General features: G+C 33.2%; 1 protein-coding gene across 1 annotated transcript; it reads left to right on the plus strand.

Moving 5' to 3' along the window:
- The first annotated feature begins 9,394 nt into the window (after positions 1–9,394).
- LOC113709932 (indole-3-glycerol phosphate synthase, chloroplastic-like) lies at positions 9,395–12,833 on the plus strand. The gene is made up of 9 exons (XM_027232774.2): positions 9,395–9,433; positions 9,516–9,566; positions 10,136–10,210; positions 10,360–10,404; positions 10,497–10,661; positions 11,067–11,145; positions 11,838–11,920; positions 12,068–12,136; positions 12,559–12,833. The coding sequence occupies exons 1-9, from the start codon at positions 9,395–9,397 to the stop codon at positions 12,616–12,618; spliced, it is 666 nt and encodes a 221-aa protein (XP_027088575.2). The 3' UTR covers positions 12,619–12,833.
- The last annotated feature ends 941 nt before the right edge of the window (positions 12,834–13,774 follow it).

Genomic DNA, 13,774 nt, shown 5'->3' on the forward strand with positions numbered 1-13,774 from the left:
AGTCCGTAGAATTCACTTGACACGAATCTCCATCCACCGCTTCACCCCCTACCGGGCCCGAACGCCAAATAAAAATAGTGGCGGTAATACTCGAGTATACCCAAGCAAGAACAAGTATGGTCGATGAGATAACACTCCAATCGACTTAATCAAGATAGAGGTACTGAGACGGGATGAGAGGCACCTCCCACTCAGATTGAGTATGGTACATGCTACCGCTCAATACTAAGGTCGACGAGATAACTCTCCAATCGACTTAATCAGGATAAAAGTATTGAGATGGGATGAGAGGCACCTCCCACTCGAATCGAGTGTGGTACATGCTGCCGTTCAGCACTTACAAGTCAACCACAAGTACAGGTCAATCAAGTTCAAGCGAGTACAAGATCATTCAAGAAGGGGAGGACGAGTGCGATAAAGTACATCCTTGCCTCATCAAGTTCAGAATTCAACACATAACACGAAGTATCATTCAAATCAAGATATCAAGAAACATGCACTTCACAATCATCAGTTTAAGTAAAATAACGTCTAAAGTTCGTCCCCGAGTTATGTCCTTGATCACCAACAAACCCTAAGAACAACCAAAATAAAGTATTATAAGAATAATTAAACTAAGGGCAAATTAAATTCAAATCAAGAATAAACAAGCTCTAGTCAAGGTTATAACTCCTGAAGTGGTTCATACAATTGCCCATCGATACAATAATTATTTTATCTATTCGTTAATAAATAAGTTATAGTTGTCAAACACGCGATGACAACCAACTTTTTCTTATGGTCTCTATAGTTAAGGTACGTTCATTAACTACTTCTCTAACTAAGAAACAACCCTTAGTGCGTTCGTAGAATTTAATATCTTGATTGCATTAAAAACTAGAAAATTCATGTTCTAATCAATAAACACACTACCAGGGTATATTTAAATTAGATCATATGTTTCTTTAATATGAAACCAATCACACTAGTCGCCACTAATTTAAGATAATTAAACAATTATAAATTTAACTATCTTATTTGGCAATAGTTTGTTTAGTTGAATTAAATATCGGGTGCCCTTAATATTCAAACAACAAAACAATCATGAGAAATTAAATCAGAAAACATACGAATACTAATGAATAAAAGAAATAAATAGAACAATTAGATCCCACAGTTGTATTAACCAAATCCTTCGTTATCTTTTGACTAGAAAAAAAAAAGAAATTAGTTACTCTAACCCACGCAATTCCATTAATAAAAGTTGCATGAATATTCAACAATAGAAGAAAAACAAAGGAATGAAAAAGACGAAGGGACAAGCTTTTTGTTTCTTGCCCGAGACTCATTAATTGCCATCCAAAATCGTCTTTTGGAAGTACTAATCACTCGGAAAAACCAGCCACAACTATCTCCTACTCTTTTGGCTACTTTTTAGCTACGAATAATAAACTCCTAAGGAGAAAAGGAAATTACAAAAGATAATGTCCTTGTTTCCTAATTTCCTATAACTAATAAAGATAACTTCCAAATCTTCAACAAACGGTTGTCTAGAGTTTGACTCGAACTTGGAAATCTCCATGATTCCCAAGCTTTTTGGACTTGAAATGTGACGACCCCACCTTCTCCTAGGGCATACCCTAAAAGTTAGCGGATCGCCTGCCTGACTCTCGCCAGGGCTCACTCACTTACATTAACTTCAGAGATAACATTTTGATAAACCAAAACCAAACGCCCCAATCATATAATTAAAATAAAAGAAATTCATAGCATACATATAATTTTTCTCGAGTTCTCGCATTCTTCCCCCCTTAAGAAAATTTCGTCCTCGAAATTTCGTACTTTTAATCATAAAAGTTCCGGGTTTTCTTTCCGTATTTTATCTTCCATTTCCACATCACTTTCTCCAATCATTCATGTTTCCACCAAATCTTAACCAAAGGGATTTGTTTCTTAGCGTTTTCTCTTTCCAATTTAAGTATTGTAGCGGCTACTTCCCCACGTATATAAAATTTAATTTCTTTAGTTATACAATTCAATTGGGCATTATACCTAATTAAACAATCCATACCTATGATAACATTATAAACCTGACGTTATCACTCCTTCAACTCTATAACTCTCACAACTAGTCTATATACGAATATGTAATCAATTATACATGCATACAATTGCAGTTAATTTCACTCCATATATATCATTAGTACAAAGTAAATTCACGATCAATTAAATTACATCACATAACAAAGTCAATTACAGCATATATCAAGCTCAAATACACTTTAATATGAAGTCAAACAAGTCTTTAGTATAAGTACATTCAGTATCCAAACATGGCAAAGTTCCAACTCAATCATCCCAACCTAATGGTTTATTGGGTCAGTCCATAATAGAGCTGGTAGATCCTTGAAATTCCTATCTTTCTTTACAAAAGTTCAGAATGTCTCTTTAGATTGATCATATCCTATCTCACACTAACTGTCCGGTTCAAATATCTTAAAATCATCCCATTCAATAGAACTATTAAGTCTTGGCTTTAACATTAGTCTATCCTTACTTCTAAATTTATGAGATGAGAAATAGATCAAATTTACTAACTTTTAACTTTTATACATGTTCTCACCCTTTCCTGTTTCTTGTCATCAATAATTGTTATATCAACTACTTATAGACATGTTACGATAAGTATTTCCGTAGACCCATAAACTGTAACGATTCACCATAACATCGTTGCCCTAATAATGACAACCTACTCCACATATTACATTTCTCTGAATTCCACTGCAAAATAATTCATTTTCTTATTTCATCCATCTAAGTCTTGGCTTAATAGTTAAAGCGCCATTAGCCTAAGCCTTGTCTTAATCTTATCCATTGATAGAAGTCTATTTCATACTAACTACTGTGTATGATCATCCCAACATAGCCAAGGTGACAATTTTTTTCAAGCGCATTTACTAATCCAATTACCCCATTAGTAAGACTAATCAAAATTCCTTAGTAGATTGTAGGTCTATTAAGTCTAATATCAAATCAAATAGTATGATCATTACCTATGTGCATCAATGGCTCTTAAGTATTCTAAATAAACTCAAATATTTCATACATTGAGTTTTCTAATAACTTAACAACTAGGTATCTTTATCCTATTGGACGTTAGCCCCAATTTCATCCAATAATTCTCTAGTAAAATTTAGGGAGCCACAATTTCACGGAGAACTCGCATATATTTATTTGCAATGGTAGCATACTAATCACATGGCAAATTTGTTAAACTTATCTCTCGCCACTTTTGAAAACTCTCCGCACGGTTTAGAGCTATTCACAACTACATAGTTCTTACTTAAATTGTTATTTCACCCAAATTCTAGGTCTAAACCCACATTTTTGGGTAAGAGATGGCATATAATCCATTTACTATTGAACGACTAGTAAAATTATTCAAGATCTCACTACTAGCTCTTCAACTTTAACCTTCAAAAGCTAGACTTGGTCCTTTCGATTCTACTTTCCAAATTTAATCATGATTTCTAGTCACATCATAATGCAATATACTAAATTCTTCCTAATTTGCAAATACACCATTGAATGAAATATCTGGTACTCCAGTACAAGAATCTGAAAATAGGATAATTGTGAGAACCAAAAAATATATATATTTTTTCACATTTTCTCAGTATTATTTTATTTTTTTTGCCTCCATTTTATACTTTCCTTGGAAATATTAAATTTTCTATGCATTTTTATAAGTAAGTATAGTTTTAAATCATTTTCATGGTATAAATTAGCTTATGTAAAGTTTATGTAAAGTTTAAAGAGTATTAAGGACGTGGGGCCGCTAGTGCGGTTAGTCGGGTAAAATTTTGGCGACTAATTGAAGTTTTGTATAAAAGGATGTTATTTTATAAGGTGATTAGGGATTAGCTAGGTGGATTAGTGTTAGAAGATTAGGATGTTGGAGGACATTCTAAAAAGCCAAAGTGGCTTGAAACCATTGCAAGTTGGACCTTTGACCAAGACCATGATTTCTTCTTCTTATCTTGACCAAACCTTTTGTTTTCATCATTTCTTCTTCTTGTAAACATGATGGACGAAATTTTGAGAGAGAAAACGAAGAGAAAACACAAAAAAATTCAGCCTTGATCTCTTGCTTAAATCATGAAGAATCCAACGAAAAATCCTAATCTACACCGATCAATCATGAGGTAAGCTTTGAGAGAAGCTTTTGGTGAAGTTTTAGAAGAAGAAAATCTTTCATCCCTCTTGATTTGCTTGTCACCTTTGGGTTTAGAGGTAAAGAGTTGAATATGGCAAGAAACTCTCTCTCTACTTCAAATAATTGTAAATTAGTGGCTTATAGTTGCAATTTTAGTAGTATTATGCAATATTTCATGGTTGGAAGAAGTGATATGGAAATTTTCAGTTTTATTGGTGAATTTTCTGCCCATATATGAAGCTTAAAGGTTGGCCATGATTTACTAGCTTTGATATGTGACATATCTAGTGTTTATGTGTTAGTTTGTTTTGCTTAAAGAAATTTCCAGCTTGGATGCATAAATTCCAGCTTAGGGTTCCATTGGTAGTAATCTACCTTGTTCTTCCCGATTCTTTTTGGCCATGTTAGAGGCCGAACTAGCCTTAGCACAAAACATGAAAGTTTTAGATAATGATGTTTTATAGTTGCTTACAAAATTTCAACTCAATCAGATCACTGTAGCTCATGAAAAGACAAAATTACCCCTGAGACTGCCCTAGGTAGAGTCCAGCAGACAGTTTTGACGTTTCCTCATGTTGGCTGCGTTTTTCACCTTGATCCGTACCAAACCAGTCTTTGACCAAAACATCAAAATTTTAACCCTATGTTTTAGCATTCCAAATCCACTGGAATCACCTCGTTTGGACTTCGGTAGCCTGAGTTATGGTTGTTTATGCATAGTACGGTTAACTAGCCCGAATGTGAGATTCTGGTTCTATAAATGGCAATTTTGACTTAGATACACTACAAACTGGACTGAGTAGTCTTCATCAAAGTTGTAGGCCTTTGTCTTAGCTTCGAAACGGTATAAATTTCACCTCAATCCGATGAGCGTAGCCTTGGTTGTGTCCGTTACGCAAACCAATGTCAAATCTGTCTTTTGTTTCTTGACTCAACCTTCATTTCCGCACATGTTCCTAGCTTGATTTTGTACTTGTATGACTTGGAACCTATAGAATGGCTATTGAAATGAGATGATTTTGTGTGTGACTTTGGGATTGATTGAGGAAAACAATAAAGCCATAAATGGCTGAAAAATAGATAAATACAAAGGGCGTACTGCCCAAATTTACACTCAAGGATTAGGTAACGATTTGAGAGCGAATACCATATGAACCATCTAGGATATTTGCGTCTTCTTTTATTGAGGTATATAAGTTAGAATCTGGCCGAAACTTGTACCCTTGGAAAATGAAATTTTTGACTAATAGAAATACGTTTTCTTTGTCACTTCAACTCAAATGGAGATTTTAAAGTTTTACGAGTGAGCATAAATTTTACAAATATTTTACTGATGTCCTTTGGTTTAAATGTATTCTTTTCACTACCAAAATCATATTTATACTTTGTACTAGTACGTATTCGAATTTTCTTTGAATCACTTAAATCTTTGATAGTTGAAGCATAATGTGTTCTTTTGATTATATTAGGGTTCCTTGGTAATTAAGGGTAATACCCGGAAGAACAGTTTGGACGTTATTTTGCGTAAATAGGTAAGTGTTCCTTGTTTGTTATGTTTCTCTTGACTATGTGGCTTGTCACTATAAGAAAATTGGTCATCAGTGACAACTTTTCTCTGTGACGAAAAAAAGTTGTCACAAAAGGGGATCCTTTATTGACGACTTTTTAACTCGTCACAAACCTCTAATGGGAGCCAACTCATTTGTGACGACTTAGAAAAGTCGTCACTAGTAAATTCCCGCCAAGATTTAAAAAAAGCGCGGGAGTGTTTAGAACACACAATAGTGACGACATTAAGAACATCATCACTATTGCTTGCCCTATTTACGGACGACTTTTTGTTGTCGTCACTGATCACTAAAAAAAAAGTTATTAGTGACAACATTTTGTAGTGATGACAATAAGTCGTTACAAAAGGAGCTTCTTTAGTCGCGACACCTAAAGTTGTCACAATTGCATCAAAGCAACTAAATGTTTAGTGACGACCCGTTATTTTCGTCACAAACTACATTGCAAGAAATATGGTCATTAGTGACAACATTTTCTAGTGACGACAAAAGTCGTCACAAAACGTGGTTGTTTAGTGACGACAAGGAAAGTTGTCATAATTGCTCAAAGCAACTAAGTCTTCAGTGACGACCTTGAAAAACATTGTCACTAAAATGATCTATATAGTGACAACTTCTAATATCGTCACTGCCACTCTACCGATTCGGATTTAGTGACAAGAATTAATCGTCACTGTTTAAAGTACTTATTTCTAAGTCACTTTCATTAATTCTACTGTGCCACCCTAACTTTTGCGATTTAGCCCCAAATGTTGTAAAAAATTCCATTAATTCCGTTATGATACCTTAACTTTTACAATTTAGCCCCATATGTAGTACACCGATTTCTTTAATTCTATTATTACTCCCTAAATTTTGTAATTTAGCCCCATATGTAATTCACCAATTTCATTAATTCTACTATGGCACTCTAACTTTTGCAATTTAACTCCCATCTGTCATACACCAATTTTATTATTTCTATTATGGCACCCTAGCTTTTACAATTTAGCCCCTATTTTTTTATTAGGAAATTGCGAATGGTATCTTGATAAACTATGCATAAATATTTTATAATTTTCTCAAATTTAAGTAATAATTTGTTATAAACTCTAAAGATATATCTTTCATTACAATAGTTATAAGGCAGGCAGGTCTTTTTATCAATTGAATAAGAAATTTATGCCAGATTTATCCTTTGTACTACATGCCAAGTAGTATTAGCAAAGGAATAACAAAGTACTACAAAGTAATTAACAAAATAGCCTTCAGGGAGTGTAGTTTATGGGCAAATGAGCATTATCTATTCAAAGTATCAACTTTTTATGGGTATTTTACTCTCAAACATATAGTTTATGATAAATTTATAAATGTTTGTAAGTAAAATTCAAAAAGTGTTACACTGATTTCTTACAAAACGAAAACTGGCAGGTTATCTTTTCAACATAAATTAAATTTTTTTAAAAAAAGAAATGGCCCATAAAGTACCAACTCTTTGTGGGTTTCCTCCATTACATGAACAAATATTCTGCTCTTTATGGGCATTTCACTCTGAATCATTTAATTTATGTTAAATACATAAATGTTTGTAAGTAAAATTCAAAAAGTGTTGCACTAATATTTTTATGAAAGGGAAACTGGTAGGTTTTGTATTTAACATAAATTAAATATGTGAAAGCAAAAAAAAAAAAAGAAATTACCCATAAATCTATGTCTTGCAAATCTATACTAGTAAAATAGTTTCAAACAAAATTAAACATTAAAATAAACTGTAATTTATACACATTAAAATATCTGTAATTTATACACATTTTGCAACTACTACTTTGTGTTTTCTCTGTAATGAATTTTTTAACTATTGAGAACTTAAGTTTTGTCTTGCAAATCTATACTAGTACAATAGTTTTAAACAAAATTAAACATTAAAATAAATGTTTGAAAAAGAACAAAAGTACATTTATCACTTGCAGTAATGTAACAAAATTTTCTCAACCATTATCAATATTTCACAAAAGTATTAAAAACTAGCAATTGACAATATTAAAAACTATCAATTTAATTAGTGACGACTTTTCTTGTCATTATAATCTTGAATAAATTAGTGATAACATTATGTCATCACTAAATTTTCTTTGATTTTGACTTAACAATAATGTCTTATTAATAGCATTTGATTATTTTTAATGAAAGTCTGTTATAACCATAGAATTTGACTTTCGTTATTTTCAATTAATGATGTACTTTAGTGCTGCAATTATAAAAAAGTGTAGGGCTAAAATATTTGCAAATTATAAAAGTATATTTTCACTTATATGTAATTAACAAATTTTGCCACCTATATTGATGAAAATTTGTGTTTTTGTACTAAAAAATAAAGAATAATACTATAGCAATAAAATCTATGCTTCAAACCAAATTAAAAATAAAAAAAAGCATGATGATTGGTCTCAAATGTTGGGAAAATGATTATTTTTATTGAAACTATGTTATAACCATATAATTTGAGTTTAATTATTTTCAATTACATGATGTTCTTTAGTGCTGCAATTATAAGAAATTAGTATAAAATATTAGCAAATTATAAAAGTACATTTTCAATTATATGAAATTAACAAATTTTGCCACCTATGTTGATGAAAATTTTTATTTTTTGCTAAAAAATAAAGAATAATACTATAGCATTAAAATCTATGGTTCAAACCATATTACAAATCCAGAAAAAAACATGATTTTTGGTATCAAATGGAGGGAAAATGAGTGAAGTCAAAATTTTGATCAAATCATAGTGAAAGTGCCGCGCAACAAAAACAATATCCAAAGCAAAGCAAAGACCAAAGCAGCGGAACACATTCTGAAAACAAAAGCAACGGAACACTTGGTCTGAGTTAAAGCAACGGAACACTTGAGCAACACAAACTTTCACCGAGCTGAAACAAACAAGCTTCTGCACTGAGCACAAAACAGAGCTTCCGCACGGCACCTGATACTTTCACCCACACAACAAATCCGTTCTCTGGCTTCTCACTAGCATCACCATGGCTGTCCAGCATTAAAGGGCAAGGTTTTCATTGGAAAGGTTCATTTTTCTCTCTCCTATACATTTTCCCCAATTTTTCCAAATCCCTAATATTCTACAATATTTTTTGCAAATTTCTGCCCAAAATCTCGAAGCAGCTCTTGATTATTAGATGCTATCATAGCTATGTTGTTATTTACTTGATCATTTTCTCCAATTGCTTTATGGCCCTAATTTTGATAATAGCTTTTGGCATATCCTCTAGTTTTCTTCGTCAACCATATTATCACATCACTAAATGACTTTCTGATCTTAGCCGGTGACCACAATTTCATTTAGCTATGGTTTGTTTTTCAATTTACTTGACCGAGCTCAGGTAGGACATTAGGAACTGTGATGAGTCAATTTCAGGCTAATTGTAAAGCGCATAGCCATCAGTGGAAGCTTTAAGGACTTTCACTAACCTGGAATTGGATGTTCTCATATTTAGTTCAAAGTCACGTATTCCTTAAAAGATATGAGCAATTTGAAAACCTGTCTTTCTTGTTAGTAAACTGATTATGCTCAAAGTCCCCTTTTTCCTCAAGATACTCCAGATTCTAAGTTTGTTAAAAGGAGATGCTAAATTTATCTTTAATGGATGTTAAAGATGCTGGTGGAGAAGGTCTATGCCTTGTATTCAAGTCCTTACAGATGCATGCCTTTTTTCCTTTTTGTCCCCTCTTCTCTTTTTGCGAGACTTTTCTGCTGCCAATAGAGTGGTGCACAGAAGCTAGAAGTACCTGTTCAGTGGTATGCAGTTGTCATTGTGCATTGCCCTTGCTTCTGTTTTTCATTTTTTTTCCCTCCCCTGTAACGTTTTCTTTGACCTTGAAATCCCATGTATTCTGTGCATTACTGAACACTTACAATCTTCATGGTCAAAATTTGTATATGTTACGAGGTTTGATTGTACAAAAATAGAGCATATGAGTTTTGACTGCATGCTCTTTTTTTGCCGTGCAAAAAAGATTGATCTTATATGGCTCTGTAAGTATAATGGGAGTAGATTGGTCAGTATGTGAGGAACTAAAGCAGAGAATTAGATAAGGAAGAACTGGAACTAAATCATTTTGTAAGATTTTAAAAGGCTTGTATGGCAGATTACAGTTATCAATAAGCTGGAAGCTTCATACAGGGAGACTTAGTTATATTATATAAAAGCTGCTTGTTCTGGTTTGATTAGAGAATCTTTTGGTCCTATAGCTGTTTGCTGGTTTATTCCTCTATCAGTGGTTAATTGAATAGGTTACTGTGGGTTATAATATCTGAATACAATTCTTAAGATGTTGACAGTGTTATCTGTTTGCATTAATTCTTGGTTGTCTATTATAACAGGTTGAAATTGCTAAGGCCTATGAAAAAGGTGGAGCAGCATGCCTCAGTGTATTAACAGACCAGAAATACTTTCAAGTAAGGATTTAAACTCTTCAGTCATTTGGTGACTTTTTTCTTCAGGGTGATATAAGCCTGTCTCTGCAAGTCAATGTATTTGTTTTTAAGTTAATTCTTACTGCTAATTATCATCACTACTTTTTTGTTTCTGTGCTCCATAAAATAAGGGAGGCTTTGAGAATTTGGAGAAGATAAGGAATTCAGGAGTGAAGGTATTTTTTTTCTTCTTGATGCATATTTCTGCTGAATATTAGCTCGAAGTATTATTTTTGAAAGTGATTGCTGAAACAATTTACATGTGCAGTGCCCTCTGTTATGCAAAGAGTTTGTTATAGACGCTTGGCAAATATACTATGCTCGCACAAAAGGCGCAGATGCAATCCTGTTAATTGCTGCTGTTTTACCAGATCTTGATATCAAATACATGACTAAGATCTGCAAATTGCTTGGTTTAACACCACTTGTGGAGGTATGGTTATTGTTTTCTTCTTTCTTTCCTTTTGTTGTCTTAACAATTAATAGAACTCAATTCCCTCCTCACTTTTAGTGTTAGATTTAGGACTTTAAGTCAGGGTAATTTTCATTTTCTTGTTTGTGATTTGTACAAAAATCGGAATATCAACAAAAATCTGTAATGATATCTCAAGTTTGTTTTTCGTCTTCTTCATGAAGAAAAAATTTCTTTTTTAAACATATGTAGGTTAGTGGTCCTTCTGTTCTCATGAAGGCTGTCTAATAATTATCTTGGTACTTTACTTGAAGCAATTTTGGTTTTATTTTTTCCTGATTTTGGTTTTATTTTGTTTTTCTTGTCAAGTAAAAAGTTTGAAGTATCAATGATTTTGACCTTTGTTTGTCATATCTCATTTTTTAGGTACATGATGAGAGGGAGATGGATCGTGTTCTTGGGATTGATGGGATTGAACTTATTGGAATAAACAACCGTAACCTCGGTATGTTTCTAAAGAAAATTCTATATCGATCATTTAAATCTTCTCCTTCTTGATTGTGCATTTAAAGTTTGATACCTTGATATTTTGATTCTGAAGCTGCTATCGAGTTTACATTCGATTGTAGCTGTATTTGGACAAAAATTAGTTCCTTGTATTCTTACTAACATCGATGAGAAGGCCTAAATATTTTCAAGTAGCTAATCATTTGCTGAAGTGTATATCATTTGCACTGTGATGCTATAAATAATAATACCAACAAATTAATTCTGTTATGACAATCCCCTACTTCCCTTTTTTTTTTTTAACTTTCTAGGAATTAACTTCTTTGACATACTTCCGCTCGGCACCAATTGCTAGATGCCAAAATCTGGTGCTGGATACTCTTCCTAGTTATATCTCGTCTTGCTTAGTGCTGATATTCAATATGGTTGCATGATATAACCTTTTTCTCTTAGAATGGTAGTTCGTAAACAGTCAGTCAGGAAAAAATGAGTTAGGTAACAATGGGTAAAGGTGCTCATCTTGAGGATGGGTGAGTGGAAACAAGCTATAAATCCGAAAAGAACAAGGATGAAGATGATAAAAAATGCACAACCTAGAAAAAATGTTAAAAGAGCAATGAGTAGCTTACAGAATCAGTACAAGTCATTTGTTGGAGTCTTGCAAGTTAATTTAGCTTTGTCTATCAGCAGAAACATTTAAGGTTGACATCAGCAATACTAAAAATCTTCTTCAAGGAGAACGTGGGAGAATAATCCGAGAAAGAGGCATAATTGTGAGTATCCTATTTCTGCACTTTTCTCATGCCCTTTAAGATTTCTCCTTCTTTGTTAAATTGTTGACAGAGGCACATGACTGCCTCATTACATATTATTTTGTCTAATCACCAATGTATTCATTTTCCTGTCCTCAAAATCTTTAGGTCGTTGGTGAGTCTGGACTTTTTACACCTGCCGATATTGCATACGTGCAAGAAGCTGGCGTCAAAGCGGTATGTTATGAATGTTTTGTAGGAAAGTTGTCTACTTTTTCTACTTCCACAATCATTTCCCATTCCCTTGAATGTATGAGAAGGGGCAGGAAAAGCTGCAAGCAGGCATCGATTCTAGTTGTAAACAATAATTACTGTGGGAGTCCAATTTAATTGTTCAATAAGTTGAGCTATTTAAAGAAGAAGAAAGAAAATAAAAAAAAAACTGTTTTAGAGAGCTCTTTTGTTGAGCTTATGCAGTGTTGTATTTGTATAGATTGGACTGTGATTTCTAACTTCTTGCTGGTGTTGTAATATGTGGGCCCAAATTATATGAGGTTCTTAATGAATTGTAATTTTTGTCTTAATAATCTAAGTCTCATTACTTGTTCTTTATTATTGTACTCTTCCCCTTACCTACTTCTTTTACTCTTTTATGACAGATAAATGCTATTCATACTAGCTTTTGGAAGATATCTATGGTTATGGTTGAAGAATGTTGAAGACAAAATTGCCTTTTGCTCATGGAGTGGTTCATTAAGATGTTCTTCAATTTCTTAAACTGTGATTGCTTTTGTAAATGTACCTTATGTACAAGTGATATTTTGGACAAATGTTATTTTTGTAGGCATTAGTTGGGTAATGTACACTTGAATTTGGCATTTGAGAATGCTATATTATTACCATGTAATCTAATGCAAATACTTTTGGTTATCAATCGTTCATGTTTATTTGTACGGTTTGTTTAAAATCAATGATTTAGCAATGATTACAGGCCAAATTATGACTATTAAGCTATTGAGAAATTATCTAATGACAAAAAAAAGTTGTCACAAAATAGAAAATAAAAACTCCTTGTCACAACAGAGATTGTCACTAAATCTAAGCTACATTTGTGACGACAATTGTTGTCAGTAAAATAGTTATATACAATGGCTTTCGGTGCTTTTTAGTGACGATTTTAAATAGAGCATTTTTGACAAAAGATCAAGTCGTCAATAAAACACTTCCGGATTGTCGTCACTAATGACCACTATTTAGTGACGACAATCAGGTCGTCACTAAATAGTTGTCATTAGTGACGACAATCTGGAAGTGTTTTATTGACGACTTTATCTTTTGTCAAAAATGCTCTGCTTAAAGTCGTCACTAATGACAACTATTTAGTGAAAATGTCGTCACTGTTTACTTTTACCGACGGGGATTTAGTGACGACTTTGTGACGATCAAAAAGTCGTCAATAAAAGGTATTTGTGACGATATTTGTATGTTCTGTGATGACTTTGTGTTGTCACTGATGAACAATTTTCTTGTAGTGTGTTATGGATGTTTGCCAACCTGTTAAATGCTTTCAATGATTGCTTAAAATGAGTTTTTTAGGCGAGTGTGTACTTTATCACACTCGACCTAAACGAATATAAAGTTTTCAATGAATGAATGATTAAATGCTAGTTGCGCATGGATGTAAGCCTTTTGGCTGAACTGGGCCCTGCCCTTGGTTACCGATCGACTCGAGCCAGAAGCGGAATCGGTCAGGTGATATGGTGACCCTGGGTGAATATTTGGTATACTCGAGTATTACCTTGTTGTCGGGTGGAGCCTGGCCAACGTCCAAGAGGGGGTGAATGAAATGAACGAACGAATGTCAATGCAAACGAG

The sequence above is a fragment of the Coffea arabica genome, chromosome 9e (assembly GCF_036785885.1).
Source record: "Coffea arabica cultivar ET-39 chromosome 9e, Coffea Arabica ET-39 HiFi, whole genome shotgun sequence".
Classification (NCBI taxonomy): Eukaryota; Viridiplantae; Streptophyta; class Magnoliopsida; order Gentianales; family Rubiaceae; genus Coffea; species Coffea arabica.